This window comes from Zalophus californianus, chromosome 10 (genome assembly GCF_009762305.2).
Source record: "Zalophus californianus isolate mZalCal1 chromosome 10, mZalCal1.pri.v2, whole genome shotgun sequence".
Lineage (NCBI taxonomy): Eukaryota > Metazoa > Chordata > Mammalia > Carnivora > Otariidae > Zalophus > Zalophus californianus.
Window position 1 is genome coordinate 36,740,221 of NC_045604.1, and position 12,301 is coordinate 36,752,521.

At 45.8% G+C, this 12,301-nt stretch overlaps 2 protein-coding genes and 1 pseudogene across 7 annotated transcripts in view; all 3 read right to left on the bottom strand.

Annotated features, from left to right (window-relative positions):
* The window catches only part of KCNH1 (potassium voltage-gated channel subfamily H member 1), a 360,906-nt gene that overhangs the window by 128,357 nt on the left and 220,248 nt on the right, over positions 1-12,301 (bottom strand). The gene's annotated exons all lie outside the window — the stretch shown is intronic.
* Positions 2,771-3,073, bottom strand: LOC113933242 (peptidyl-prolyl cis-trans isomerase A-like). Its single transcript, XM_035722494.1, has one exon. It carries the CDS (start codon positions 3,071-3,073, stop codon positions 2,771-2,773), a length of 303 nt encoding a protein of 100 aa, XP_035578387.1.
* LOC113932007 lies at positions 3,941-4,637 on the bottom strand (annotated as a pseudogene).

Below are 12,301 nucleotides of genomic sequence, written 5' to 3' on the forward strand. Positions count from 1 at the left end.
TCTCCAAATCCTCCCCTTTTGGGTTCTTATGGAGGCTTCGTTACATAGGCACGACAACTGATTAAATTATTGGCCATTGGTGAATGAAGTCCCCTCTTCCCCCGCAGGAGGCTGGGGGTGGGGGAGGAGTGGGGGCCTGAAAGTTCCAACCCTCCAGTCACATGACTGGCTCTCCTGGTAACCAGCCCAGATCCTTAGGTGCTTCCAAAAGTCACTTCATTCATACAACAAGAGACACCTTTATTGCTGTCGGCACAGGAAATTCCAAGGGTTTTAGAAGCTCTGTGCCAGACACTGGGAGGAAAACCAAACATATATTTACTATTATAAATCACAATATCACACAAAGGCTTCACAATGTGGTCTCAAACCAGGAACATCACTTGCTTGGGCAGTTGGTAGAAATGCAAATTCTCACGCCCACTCCAAATCTACTGGATCCAAATCTCTGGGGGTGAGACCCAGGAACTTGTATCTCTTCAAACTCTCCAGGTGATTTTGAGGCATCTTCAAGTTTGAGAAGCACTGTTTTATACCACAGGGATCCCCACTATTTCCCTAATAAGTTGTAAGTATAATGCTCCATTCCAAGGGAGGAGGGTGATCGGAGGGGGGACAATACTGGGCCATGTTGAGGAAGCAGGACGAGGCCAAGAAGGCAGCTAACCTTACCCCACTAGACAGAACAAGGACGGCGAAGCCAGGAGGAATGAGGGAATGATCCCACCGGTCAGTGGTTCCTTGATGCAGGGGACACTGATACGAACAGCTCACTCCACTCCAAACGTCCTACCGGCACTGTGTTCTCATTCCTCCCCAAGCTGAACAGCTATTGCCCTGAGCACAGAAAGTGCCCCCAAAATCAGGGAATATAAAACACTCATACATTCCCTACTTTATAACAAGAAAAGCCTGAGAACTCTCACTTAATATATTGCTAAGAATAGCCCAAATTCCTATACCATGCTGAAACTCTGCTGTGTTGGTGAATGTCACTTAACAAGCAAAATTCTTACAGGGGAGACAGAAGGTTATTTTCAGCTATTTCTCATCTGTTGAATAAAACAACAGCTCCCACTCCACGGTAACCCATTAACCAGGCAGTCTGTGCCACCTCATTTCAACCAGTGTTTTAATAGCACCACAGATAAAAGCACAGCCATTTCCACAGGCAATTACCTCTGCAAATGAATCAAGAAGGTCAGACACAGGTTGGAAAGGTCTCCAAATAATTTGCTACTTTCACTTATTTTGTGCTTGCTGAGTTTCTGATTGCAAAGAGACAAACAGTTACAGTTATACCTGGCTAAAAAGGTAGACTGGCTTGCAGGTTTTCCAACCCAGGTCTTACTTGACATCATAATGAGAGTCCTAAGTTTATATTTTGCCGATATGAGTCATCAAAGAGAATCTAGTTAACAAAGCCACTTAAAATGACACAATTTTTAAAGCCATTTAAACAGGTATGTTAACTTTAACTGGGCTCATTTTCCAATATAGTTATAACTCCTAAAGTTATAAGCTCTCAGAAAGTTCAAATTTTGGTTTTTCTTCTACATCTCAAAACAACTACAAAAAAGAAAAGAAATTTTTTTTTTCAAAAGGCACTACCATCAGCATGGTGAATTAAATTGGAACAGCACAATGACAGCACAAAATGTCTTTTAAAGAAATACCTCTTCCAATAATAGTAATAGAAAGAAATTAAAATCACTTTCTCCCCCGTTGACAACTCTGATCTCGGCACTTCAACATCTGGTGATTTTCCTCCTTGAACGACCTGCAGTGTTCGTTTTTCAAAGGCAGTGCTAGAATTATATGGTTGCTAAGTGACACCTTAGGTCATAGTGCCTCTCTCCACATTGCCTCCAAAGTAATAATTACCCCCGAATAATCATGCCCTACCCAGCTTTCTACTACACAGGATGCCGAGGAGTAGAGCGAATCGTAAACTCTCATACTGGACAGAGCCTTCCTTCTTTCGTGAGTCAGTGGTCCTCATTCCGACTCTGTTGTCCATCAGCTGTAAGCCAAGTGACTTCACCCCTTTGTGCCCAGGAGGCCCAAATATTTGTTTAAAAAAGGAATAAAAACAGTGATAATAACGACTGGAACTTGTACAGCTTTTAGGATGTGCAAATCACTGTTCTAATCATTTTGCATACACGATTTATTTATCTTAATGGTAGATACCATTGTTATCTTCCTTTTACTGATGCATCTGAGTCAAGAGTGTTTAAGTGACTCGGCCAGAGTCACACAGCTGGTAAGTGGCAGATGGAGGATTCACATGCAGGCAGGCTGACTTGGGAGCCCACCCCACCACGGCACCAGACGCCTCTCTCTCTTTTTTTTAAATTTTATTTTATTATGTTATGTTAATCACACCAGTCAGACGCCTCTCTTAAACACACGTCTACTGTGTGCCAGCTACTGCTTCAGTGCCTCAAATGCACTGACTCATTTAAATCTCTTAACAGCCCTATGAGGAAGGGACGAGCGTGAGCTTTATTTGCAGATGGGCCACAGAGAGGTTAAGCAACTTGGCTAAGGTCACACAGCTTTTTCTGTGGTTTAGGTTTTATTTCATCATCCTAAACTGAACTCTGCAATCCAGCTAGACCTGGGGATAAGGAACCATGGTGCCTGCAGAACTGCAATGAGACCACAGAGATTCTGGGGTATTTCGAGCAGGTGGGGGTGGAGGAGTGCTCTCCCGAGCTACACAAGGAATGGTCTGGTAGTTAAGATAAAACACAAGTCAGATTTATTAGATCTGCCCACAGTCAGCCATGGTGATCTTCTTGCTGGTCTTGCTGTTCCTGGACCCAAAGCGCTCCATGGCCTCCACGATGTTCATGCTCTCTTTGACCTTGCCGAAGACCACATGCTTGCCATCCAACCGCTCGGTCTCGGCAGTGCAGATGAAGAACTGGGAACTGTTCGCGTTGGCCATGGACAGGATGCCAGGACCCGTGTGCTTCAAGATGAAATTCTCATCATTAAACTTCTCCCCATAGATGAACTTGCCTCCAGTGCCATTATGGCGTGCGAAGTTCCCGCCCTGGCACATAATACCCGGAATAATCCTGTGCAAGCAGAAATCCTTTCTCCCCAGTGCTCAGGGCACGGATTCAAACCCAGCCCATGCCTTGAACATTTATACCAGGGTTCCTCAGCCTCATCACCATTGATATTTTGGGCCAGCTAATTCTTTGCTGTGGGAAACTTTTTTTTTAATGTTAAGATTTGATTTACAAGCCTTCTTTGTTGTACAGAAAGTAAAAATGCTGTTACAGTCTTGCTGTAAGTAGCAGCCACTGACGGTTGACTCACCAACCACAACGACCCATGCTCAGCAAGAGTCTTACACAAGAACCTAACAGCACTTACCATTTTGTTGGAGTGCAGTCCCCAAGTTGATGGTGGATTTTGAAGAGGGACCAAATGGAGAAAGGCAGAATGTCACAGGAACTATTCTTTGGCTCTCTGGGTGGGTGGTGTCCTGTGGTGGGTATCACAGATACCCTTTATTACTATTATTACCTTTATTACTATTATTATTTAAACTGCTACCAGGGAGCAGTCCAACCAATACTGAGCAGTCCTTTCTCTGCAGGTTATTTTGGTCTTAATCATCAATTTTTCTCCTTCATCATCAATTGTTCTTTTCCTCTTTTACCTTCCCACTTTCTTTATTTTTTTTAAATTTTTTTAAGATTGTATTTATTTGAGAGAGCAAGAATGAGAGAGAGAGAGAGCACATGAGAGGGGAGAGGGCCCGAGGGAGAAGCAGACTCCCCGCGAGCAGGGAGCCTGATGCGGGACTCGATCCCGGGACTCCAGGATCATGACCTGAGCCGAAGGCAGACGCTCAACCGACTGAGCCACCCAGGCGCCCACCTTCCCACTTTCTTACTTTTCTTCCTCTTTTTCCTCTTCATGCCCTTATCTTCATCACCTTGTCCATCGTGTCCAAATTCTTCTTCCTCCCCACTGACCTCACCTCCATCCTTTCCCCGCTCACACCTTCTTCCTCTTCCTCTTCTTGGTTATCACACTCCCCCTCCTCCTCACCACCCTCCTCCTCATCTTCCCCTTGGCCTGGCGCTCCTTGGTGCCTACCGTTCACCTGGGCATCTGAACCAGAGGCTTCTTGATCTTCTTGGCCCTAAGCATCCAGGTAGGTCAGGAGAAGACGCTCTCTCCCCAGTCATTCAGACTAGGAACCCCACAGTGAAACAGGTCCAGGCTTTTCAGACATTCCCACTTTTTCAAAGATTCCAAGGTGCTGATATTTTGCAGTAGAACGCACTGAAGTTCGGATGTGTGAGATTTGAAAGGTTTTCTTCTACCTGTCCAGAACTCCGAAGATTCTATGGTCACTGAGCTCCAGCTTTTTCAATGTAGGTAGCTGGGGGAGATGTGAAACCGAGATCAAGCCGGCATTTATGAAACTGAGCAACTCTAAGTTCACAAATGCAGTGTTCAGTCCACAATTTTCCCATCATTTGATCTGCAGTTGTCCGGGAGAAGTTTTCCAACAGCGGCCGGAGTCAGGTGGAGCCTCCTCTTCAGGTCCATGGTTCCCTCTTCCCCACTCTTCAAACTTCACTTTCCACGGAGGGGCGGAGGGGTGACAGGCATCCGGGCCTGCGCGGGGAGGGCCCTCGGACGGTCCGGGCGGCAGGCAGGCGAGCGGAGCCCTCGGCGCCAAGTGACTCCCGCGAGCAGAGCCCAGGGACTCCGCGGAGGGCAGGGGGCGGGAGCGCAGCGCTGGTCTCACTACCGCCGCCCCCGGCCGCGGGCCGCACTGCGCAGAGATGTCGGGGGCAGCTCGGCTGGCTGGACTTGGCAGGCTGCTGCCTTCCCTGGAATAAATAAACCTGCCAAATGAGGGAGTCAGACAAGAAAAAGGACTGCATGAGATCTGAAGTCCCTCTGATCTCCAAGAAATGCCTATGATTATGAATTATGATTATGGAATTAGAAAAATTGAAGTGAATGATCATACACCAGGTCTATTCATGATGATAAAAACTTGGCCTTTCTCATCTTCTTAGACAGATAGAAAGACGATTTTCAGCCTAATGGTGATGTCCATAATTGACTTTAAGGACTTCTTATAAACCCAGATAACTGTCTCCCACAAAGATTTTGATCAGGGAGAAATAGTTTTCTTGCCATAACCCACAAACCACGAGTCTCAGCTGCTTCCCTCCCACTAAATCTGACACATCATAGCAGTCAGAGCTCTGGAGTCACACTGACTGAAGGGTTAAATACTAGCTCTGCTACTTACTTGCTGTGTGACTTTGGGCAAAGCACTTGATCTCTCTGAGCTCCATTTTCCCCATCTGTACAAATAGGGGATAATACCATCCTTGGGGAGGATTAAACTTGATGAGCTAGATGAAGTGCTCCAATGTAGTACATGCTCAATACATGTCAGTTGTTGCTATGTTATTATTATTCAAGATCCAACACAAAACAAAACATAACTCTTCCAGAAGCCTCCCAGAACTATCACATCTAACTACCCCCCACTTCTGCTCCTCAGTGTTAACTCGTGTGACATCAACAATCCCCAGATGGGTCCTACATACCTGGAACCATCATGACCATGATTCTCAATCAGGGGGCATATTACAATGATCAAAACAGCTTTTCTTTAAATTATTTTCCTGGGTTTAGTTATACTCAGGGGTGAAGAGCGGTGAGAAGAGAGTGAGCAAGTAGATTTTTTAAAACTCCCCATGATCTGGGCGCCTGGGTGGCTCAGTTGGTTAAGCGACTGCCTTCGGCTCAGGTCATGATCCTGGAGTCCTGGGATCGAGTCCCACATTGGGCTACCTGCTCAGTGGGGAGTCTGCTTCTCCTTCTGACCCTCTTCCCTCTCGTGCTCTCTATCTCAAATAAATAAATAAAATCTTTAAAAAAAATAAAAATAAAACTCCCCATGATCCTTATAGGCACCATTATCTCAGCCCCATCGGTGAGCCTCTAAATTATCTGCGAGTAACTACTGGATGCCTTTTTAAAAAAAAAATCTGATTACACATAACAATAAAAAAATTTTTTTTAAAAAGTCTGGTTATGTTCAACTATTCTAAAAATGTTTAAGGAAAGGAATATTATGCCTTTATGAAACAGATTATAAAAGAACAAGCTTAGCCAAGAAGCACTTAATGCTAACCGGGTACTGATGATTTAAAAAAAAGAAGGGGTGTAGTTAATTGAAGAAACTAGTAACTTTTGAACTTTTTGCTAGTTGAAAAGAAATAATCATAGGCTAGATTTGGATTTTACAGAGACTGGGGAAAAAAAGCAGCCTTGACTTTTTTTTCTCTTTTCTCACTTGAAAGAGGAAAGATTAAGAAATAGTATGTAGAGAAAAAGGTAATTTTAGGCCTTGAAATTAGCAAGGTCAATATTTTCATGAAGAGAGATGGCTAAGGGGGGCTGGCCAAATGTCAGGAGGAAGAAACAGAGCCTTCACCATGTTTTTGAGCAGCCAAGCCTTGAGTGTCTGCCATGACACTTTGGACAAGCCAAGGGCCCTGGGCTTCCTGCCCTGAATCACTGGGGCTACAAGACAGTCAAGGTTACCCTGAGGGGAGAAAGAAAAATAAAAATTAAGCTAAGCAGTGATGGATATGTTGAGTTTAGGGAAGGAAAAAACCAACATTCAACTTGTATTGATAAGATATGTACATATCTTGATAAATTGGTCCAAAAAATAGCAATCAGAAATTATTGGATTCTATTCTTCTGTTGACAGTATTGTTAATAGAAAAGGCCCAAGTGGTAAATTCCTGCAGATTTCTGATTCAGTTTCACCACGTCATTACCACTGAACAGTTGACTTCATGGTAGCTATCAGGGACTATAAGAACAGTGCTCATAAAAACATAATCAGCCTTGAGATAAGCAGAAGAAACCATCCCCAGAGAATTCTCCTGGAGGGGCAATGCTGAGGATAGAAGGAAGCATGTGGGAAGGTGTTCCAGACAAGAGAAAATATCTCCAAAGGTGCAGAAGAGACAAGGACAATGTGGGCTAGGGACAAGTGAGGTTATTTAGCTGTGATATTAAGTATATGGAAACAAAGTCTGCATTTAACTGATCCCATTTGGGGAACTGAGTGAAGAAAGCCCTCCTGCGTGAGATGATGCCAGAACTTAGTCTTGAATTATTCTGGTAAATGAAGGAGTGAGGGCAAATGGAAAATTCCGGGCAAAGGGAATAGTATGGCCAAGCCTGGATGGTTGAGAGAACAAGTCTTGTCTGAGGAACTGCAAGTCTCTCAGTATAGCTGGTTCCTACAATTCAAAGATGGTGGTGGGGTGACCCTAAGAGAAGAAGTTGGCATGTGACAAGACCCACATCATGAAAGGCATTCTTAGGTTTTATCCTATAGGCAGTGGAGCTCCTTATTTATACCTGGTATCTCCACCCTTGGGCTCAGGACAGACATAGCAACCTCAACCGGCATCCCAAGATGCAGAATTTGGGGGCACCTGGGTGGCTCAGTTGGTTAAGCGACTGCCTTCGGCTCAGGTCATGATCCTGGAGTCCTGGGGTCGAGTCCCGCATCAGGCTCCCTGCTCAGCAGAGAGTCTGCCTCTCCTCTGACCCTCCTCCCTCTCGTGCTCTCTATCTCTCATTCTCTCTCTCTCAAATAAATAAATAAAATCTTAAAAAAAAAAGATGCAGAATTTGTTCTGCTCACAGGTTCCAGGGGAAGGGTCAGAGCAGCCCACCAACTGGGTTGCTCATTCTGACAGCTGCCTTAAGGCCAAGAGAGACACCAACCATCTCGATATTTATGAGTGATCCAATGGTACCACCGTACCTTTCAAATTGCTAATTTGGTTTGCCAAGATGGGGCATCATATTGATATTACATTAGTTCTGATACAAAATGTTGGCTAGTAAAAGTTTTCAAATTGCCATAGCTTCTGTAGTTTTTGAAATAGTTTCCAACCTAATTCAGCACACAGGGAGGAGTTTCAGAAAGACGTCTGCACTGAGTGAGGTCTACAATCTACACCTGTAAATGGAAGACCAGAAGTAGACTCTGATCCAGCATATACACAGGGGCAGAGATGCTGATTCCATGACAGCCCTCTATTTCTCTTCTAAAACTTAGATTTCAGCTCCACTAAGATAGGCTTTTCTGAGCCAACCAACCTTCCGGATGCCTCCCTAAACCTAAAAGGAGGGATGCAGAGCACCTGAGAAGTGGCGGGCTTGGTTGGTCCTGGGAAGGTCACTGTGACATTGCCATCAATAGGAGGAGGAAAAGGAAGTTCTGAGGGGCCCACAGTTATAGAAAGAGCAGAAAAATAGTCTCTACTCTGCCCTGTGAAGCATGATTGAAACCCCGGGTTGCTCCCCTTTCTCTGGGGGAGAAAGCAGAACAGCCTCTGAGGGGAAGCAGTATTTTACCTCTGACATTTAGAAGTACCAGCTCATGGTGTTAACAGAAATGGTCCAACTTTCAGTTGATATTTTAATATCATCTAAATTCTCTACTAACAACGCATTATTAGTGTGGACCACTCCCAACCCCTTCTTGTACTTGCGTCAGTCCTGCTCCTCCCTGGTCTCTGGTTACAGCAGATGGGCTGGGGTGTCAGAATGATAAAAGTGAGCCCCATTTGGCACATGGCTGTTTCATCAGCAGTAGTATATGCTCTGCTGCTTAGGAACTGCAGGCCACGTGCCCTCTTTGGAACTAAACAGTTCAGCTATTAATGCAGAAATGAATGGGTTTTCAGATAATCACTTCAGTCTAATGGCCAAACTTGATCTCTTTATTTATTCATTTATTCCACAAACATCTACCAAGCATCTCCCTTGTGTTAGGCGTGGTGCTGGTGCTGAGGTATACAATGTCTGATGAGACCAACGTCTATATGAACGGACAAATGAGACACAGTGTGGTCAGGGTGCAATCTAGACTTGGGGGTGAGGGGTGGGGGGCAGGGGTGGGCAGGGTGGGCATCATGCCCAGAGAACAGTTTTGAAGGATAAACAGAGTTGGGGGTATGGCAGTGGAGTGAGCAAGGAAGACTCCCAAGCAAAAGCAACTGGTCCAGTCCTGGGGCACGGGGTATGGATGGAGGGCAGTGAGAGAGGAGGCTGGACAAGTGCGTGGGGGCTGGGCCTGCAGCCCTATGTCAGGCTAAGACGCTTGGATTTGCACGAATTAAGACTCGCTCATCAAATCCCTAGCATGTGCTCTGAATTGGTGGATGTTTTCAGAGCTTCATTAAATATAATGAGGGTACGGGCCTGCCCTTTGCTGAAGAATTTACACGTACTCGGTTATTTCCACCATTGAAGTCTTAGTGCTTTGGTTAAATCCTGGCAGAGTTATGAAGTCACTGCTGATAAATCAGCCAGTATGTAAAGAACATGGATTGAATGCCCAATTTCCTCAACTACCAGCTCTCCTTTGCTTTTTCTTCTCAGTCCTATCACACAGGCTCAATATTTCAGTATCATTTCTGCACACCCTTTCTCATTTTAGTTATCCCCATGTCCATTTTCCCCCTTCCATTCCTGCTGCCACTTCTGGTGCGCAGAGCTATCCCTTCTCAAAGGACACAAGCCTCCGTCCTCTCTCCAGTCCAGTCTCCCAAGCCACCTCAAATCTTGCTTCTACACAGTGTTAACCAAGTTTTGAACACATTCTTTGGACCATATCATTCCTGGCTCCAAATTTCAGAGGTCCCCCACTGAACTCAGCATCTGGCCCATCATCCTAAGGGCGGTAACCAGGTATGTGGCTCCAACATGCCTACACACGCTTGTCTTCCACTACTCATGCCTATGCAGCTATGCCCCGGACTACCGTTCTTTGCATGCACCCTGTATTTGGGATTGGTTCCATGGACGTGCAACCCTGCGCTATCCTGTGATCTCTGCCCTTAGAAGCTCCCACGCTTGAGCGAATGCTCTGCTGCCCTGTCTCAAAATTCTTAATGGTTTGTGAACAAAGGGTCTCGCATTTTCATTTTATACCGGGTGCCTCAAATATGTTGCTGATGTTGCCTGCCTTACATCCCCATCTTTACTCATGGTCTTTTCCCCATAGAAAGGACCTTAACCATCACTCCTGCCTGAACCTGACCCCTCTGTCAAGGCCCAGCTCAAATGCCATCAAGTCTTTGTCAGCCCACGCCTGAAGCAGGCTCTCCTCTGGGCTCCCCACCCCCCAACCCCAGTATGTCACTTTTACTTCTGGTTTAGCACGTGTCACACATAACTCACAATGTAGTTGTCTGCAAACATGCCTCCTTGCCCTCACCACAGGGAAGGCAAACTTCTCCAAGGATGGGGTGGCAGGTATATTCTTTCACATCTGTTGCTTCTTAAACTCTCAACGCATTATTGATGAACTGAATTTCACTCTCCAGAATAATCCAGTGATTTCTCGGCAACCAGGATCTCTTCTCCCCATGAACGGCTCCCAGCCCCGCCTGGTTCTACTGGCGGTACCCACGGTAAGGTGTGGCCCTCTCAGAAACAATGGTAATGTGCGTATGGGCACCCGGCAGTCACTTACTTAAGGAGAGCGAAACGATTCTGTAACTAGTCATGCACATGAAGAGCAGTCTCAGTGAAAAGGAGGGGGAAAAAAACCCCCCAAATTTGAAAGTTCATAGGCCAGCTAAATTTTTTAATTTAGTTCTCAAAAGAGAACCAATTCCCAGTTGTGCATAAAACTGTTCCTAAAGTAACTGGTACACCCAAGAGGCTTCCTGAGGTTGAAGACTTCCACCAGAAGAGTAGCCAGTGGAGCTCAGCTTAAATGTGGTCCCCTAAGGACCATGCTGTATCAAGAAAAGGCCCAACTATGACATGCGCTCTCCCCGCATTTTTCTTACAACACATCTTAATCCAGTCGTGTCTTTTTCTTGCTTAAAAGCCTTCCTTCTGACACTCTCCTTACTAGAGAACAGAGTCCAAACACCCTAGTAAAAAACAGCTAAGATACATTGAGTGCTTTCTTTATGCCAAGTACTAGGTCAAGTGTTTTACAGAGCTTATTTCATTGAATCCTAACAGACCTAGATAACAGGCACAACTTCAATCCCTACTTTAAATATCTGAGCTCTTCATGTGCATGAGTAGTTACAGAATGAGGTCATTAAGTTATGGAGATCTTCCAAAAGTCAACACTTTCCATCAGAGAATACCAAAAAACCGTATTCATTAGTATCCCTATCAACTGCATCATCCAGTCTTTAGTATTGGAAACTGTCACACTCATGATGGAAGTTACCGGTTTTCCATAATTCTAATTTTTGCTGGAAAGCTTTAATTTCCTAATTGGCAACAAACACTGTCAGTCACTTTTCTTGACGTGATGGGCTCACCGCATTGATTTTCATGAAAATGTCTGCCAAATACTCAAGTCTAGAAAGCCATGCTTTGTGCGTCAGTTTTTCTTTTGAGTACAAATGGCAGCAAAAACAGCAAGAAAGGAGACTCTATTGAAGCTTGCAATCCAACTGCACAAATGCTTTTCCTTGGAAATTTCAGTATGTGGAAGTGCTTTAACGTATGCTTCCCATTTTGTCCCACAGAATATTAAAATATATATACTCAAGAGTCAAGATTTACTAAATTTGAGGACGGAGCAAGATGGCGGAGGAGTAGGAGACCTGGATTTCGTCTGGTCTCAGGAATTCAGCTGAATAGGGATCAAACCATTCTGAACACCTACGAACTCAACAGGAGATCGAAGAGGAGAGTAGCAACAACTCTCTGAACAGAAAAGCGACCACTTTCTGGAAGGTAGGACGTGCGGAGAAGTGAATCCGAGGCGATATTCGGGAGGTTAGACGGCGGGGGAGGGGGCCTCCGTCGGCCACTTCTGGCAAGTGATAGAGCCGCGGGGGTGAAACCCTCGCGGGACAGTGTGGTCTCAGGACCCCCAGGGTCACAGAAAGACCGGGGGTGCTTGAGTGCGGCAGAGCTCCCAGGGATAGGAGCGGGGAAGCCGGCTGCAGAGACGGAGCCGAGGCACGGGCTCTCATCTCGGGGTTGCCATAAACTGTGATCCGCGGCCCAGTCGGGCCACTGCTCCTCCAGCAGCGACCCAACAAGCGGGAGAGCCGGGGAGACTCGCCTTCCTCCCCCAGGAGGAGCGGCGCGGGAGCGCACCGCAGGGATCTGCTGGGTTTGGAGACTCCACACGGGGTCGGGTGCCAGAAATAGAAATGATCGGTCACAGGCCGGGTGAGCACGGAGTGCAGCCGGAGACCGGGGACACGGGAGTGACTGC

What these genes read in the sequence shown, in the direction of transcription:
- LOC113933242 (XM_035722494.1), bottom strand. Translation starts at nt 3,073, where the DNA reads ATGTGCCAGGGCGGGAACTTCGCACGCCATAATGGCACTGGAGGCAAG.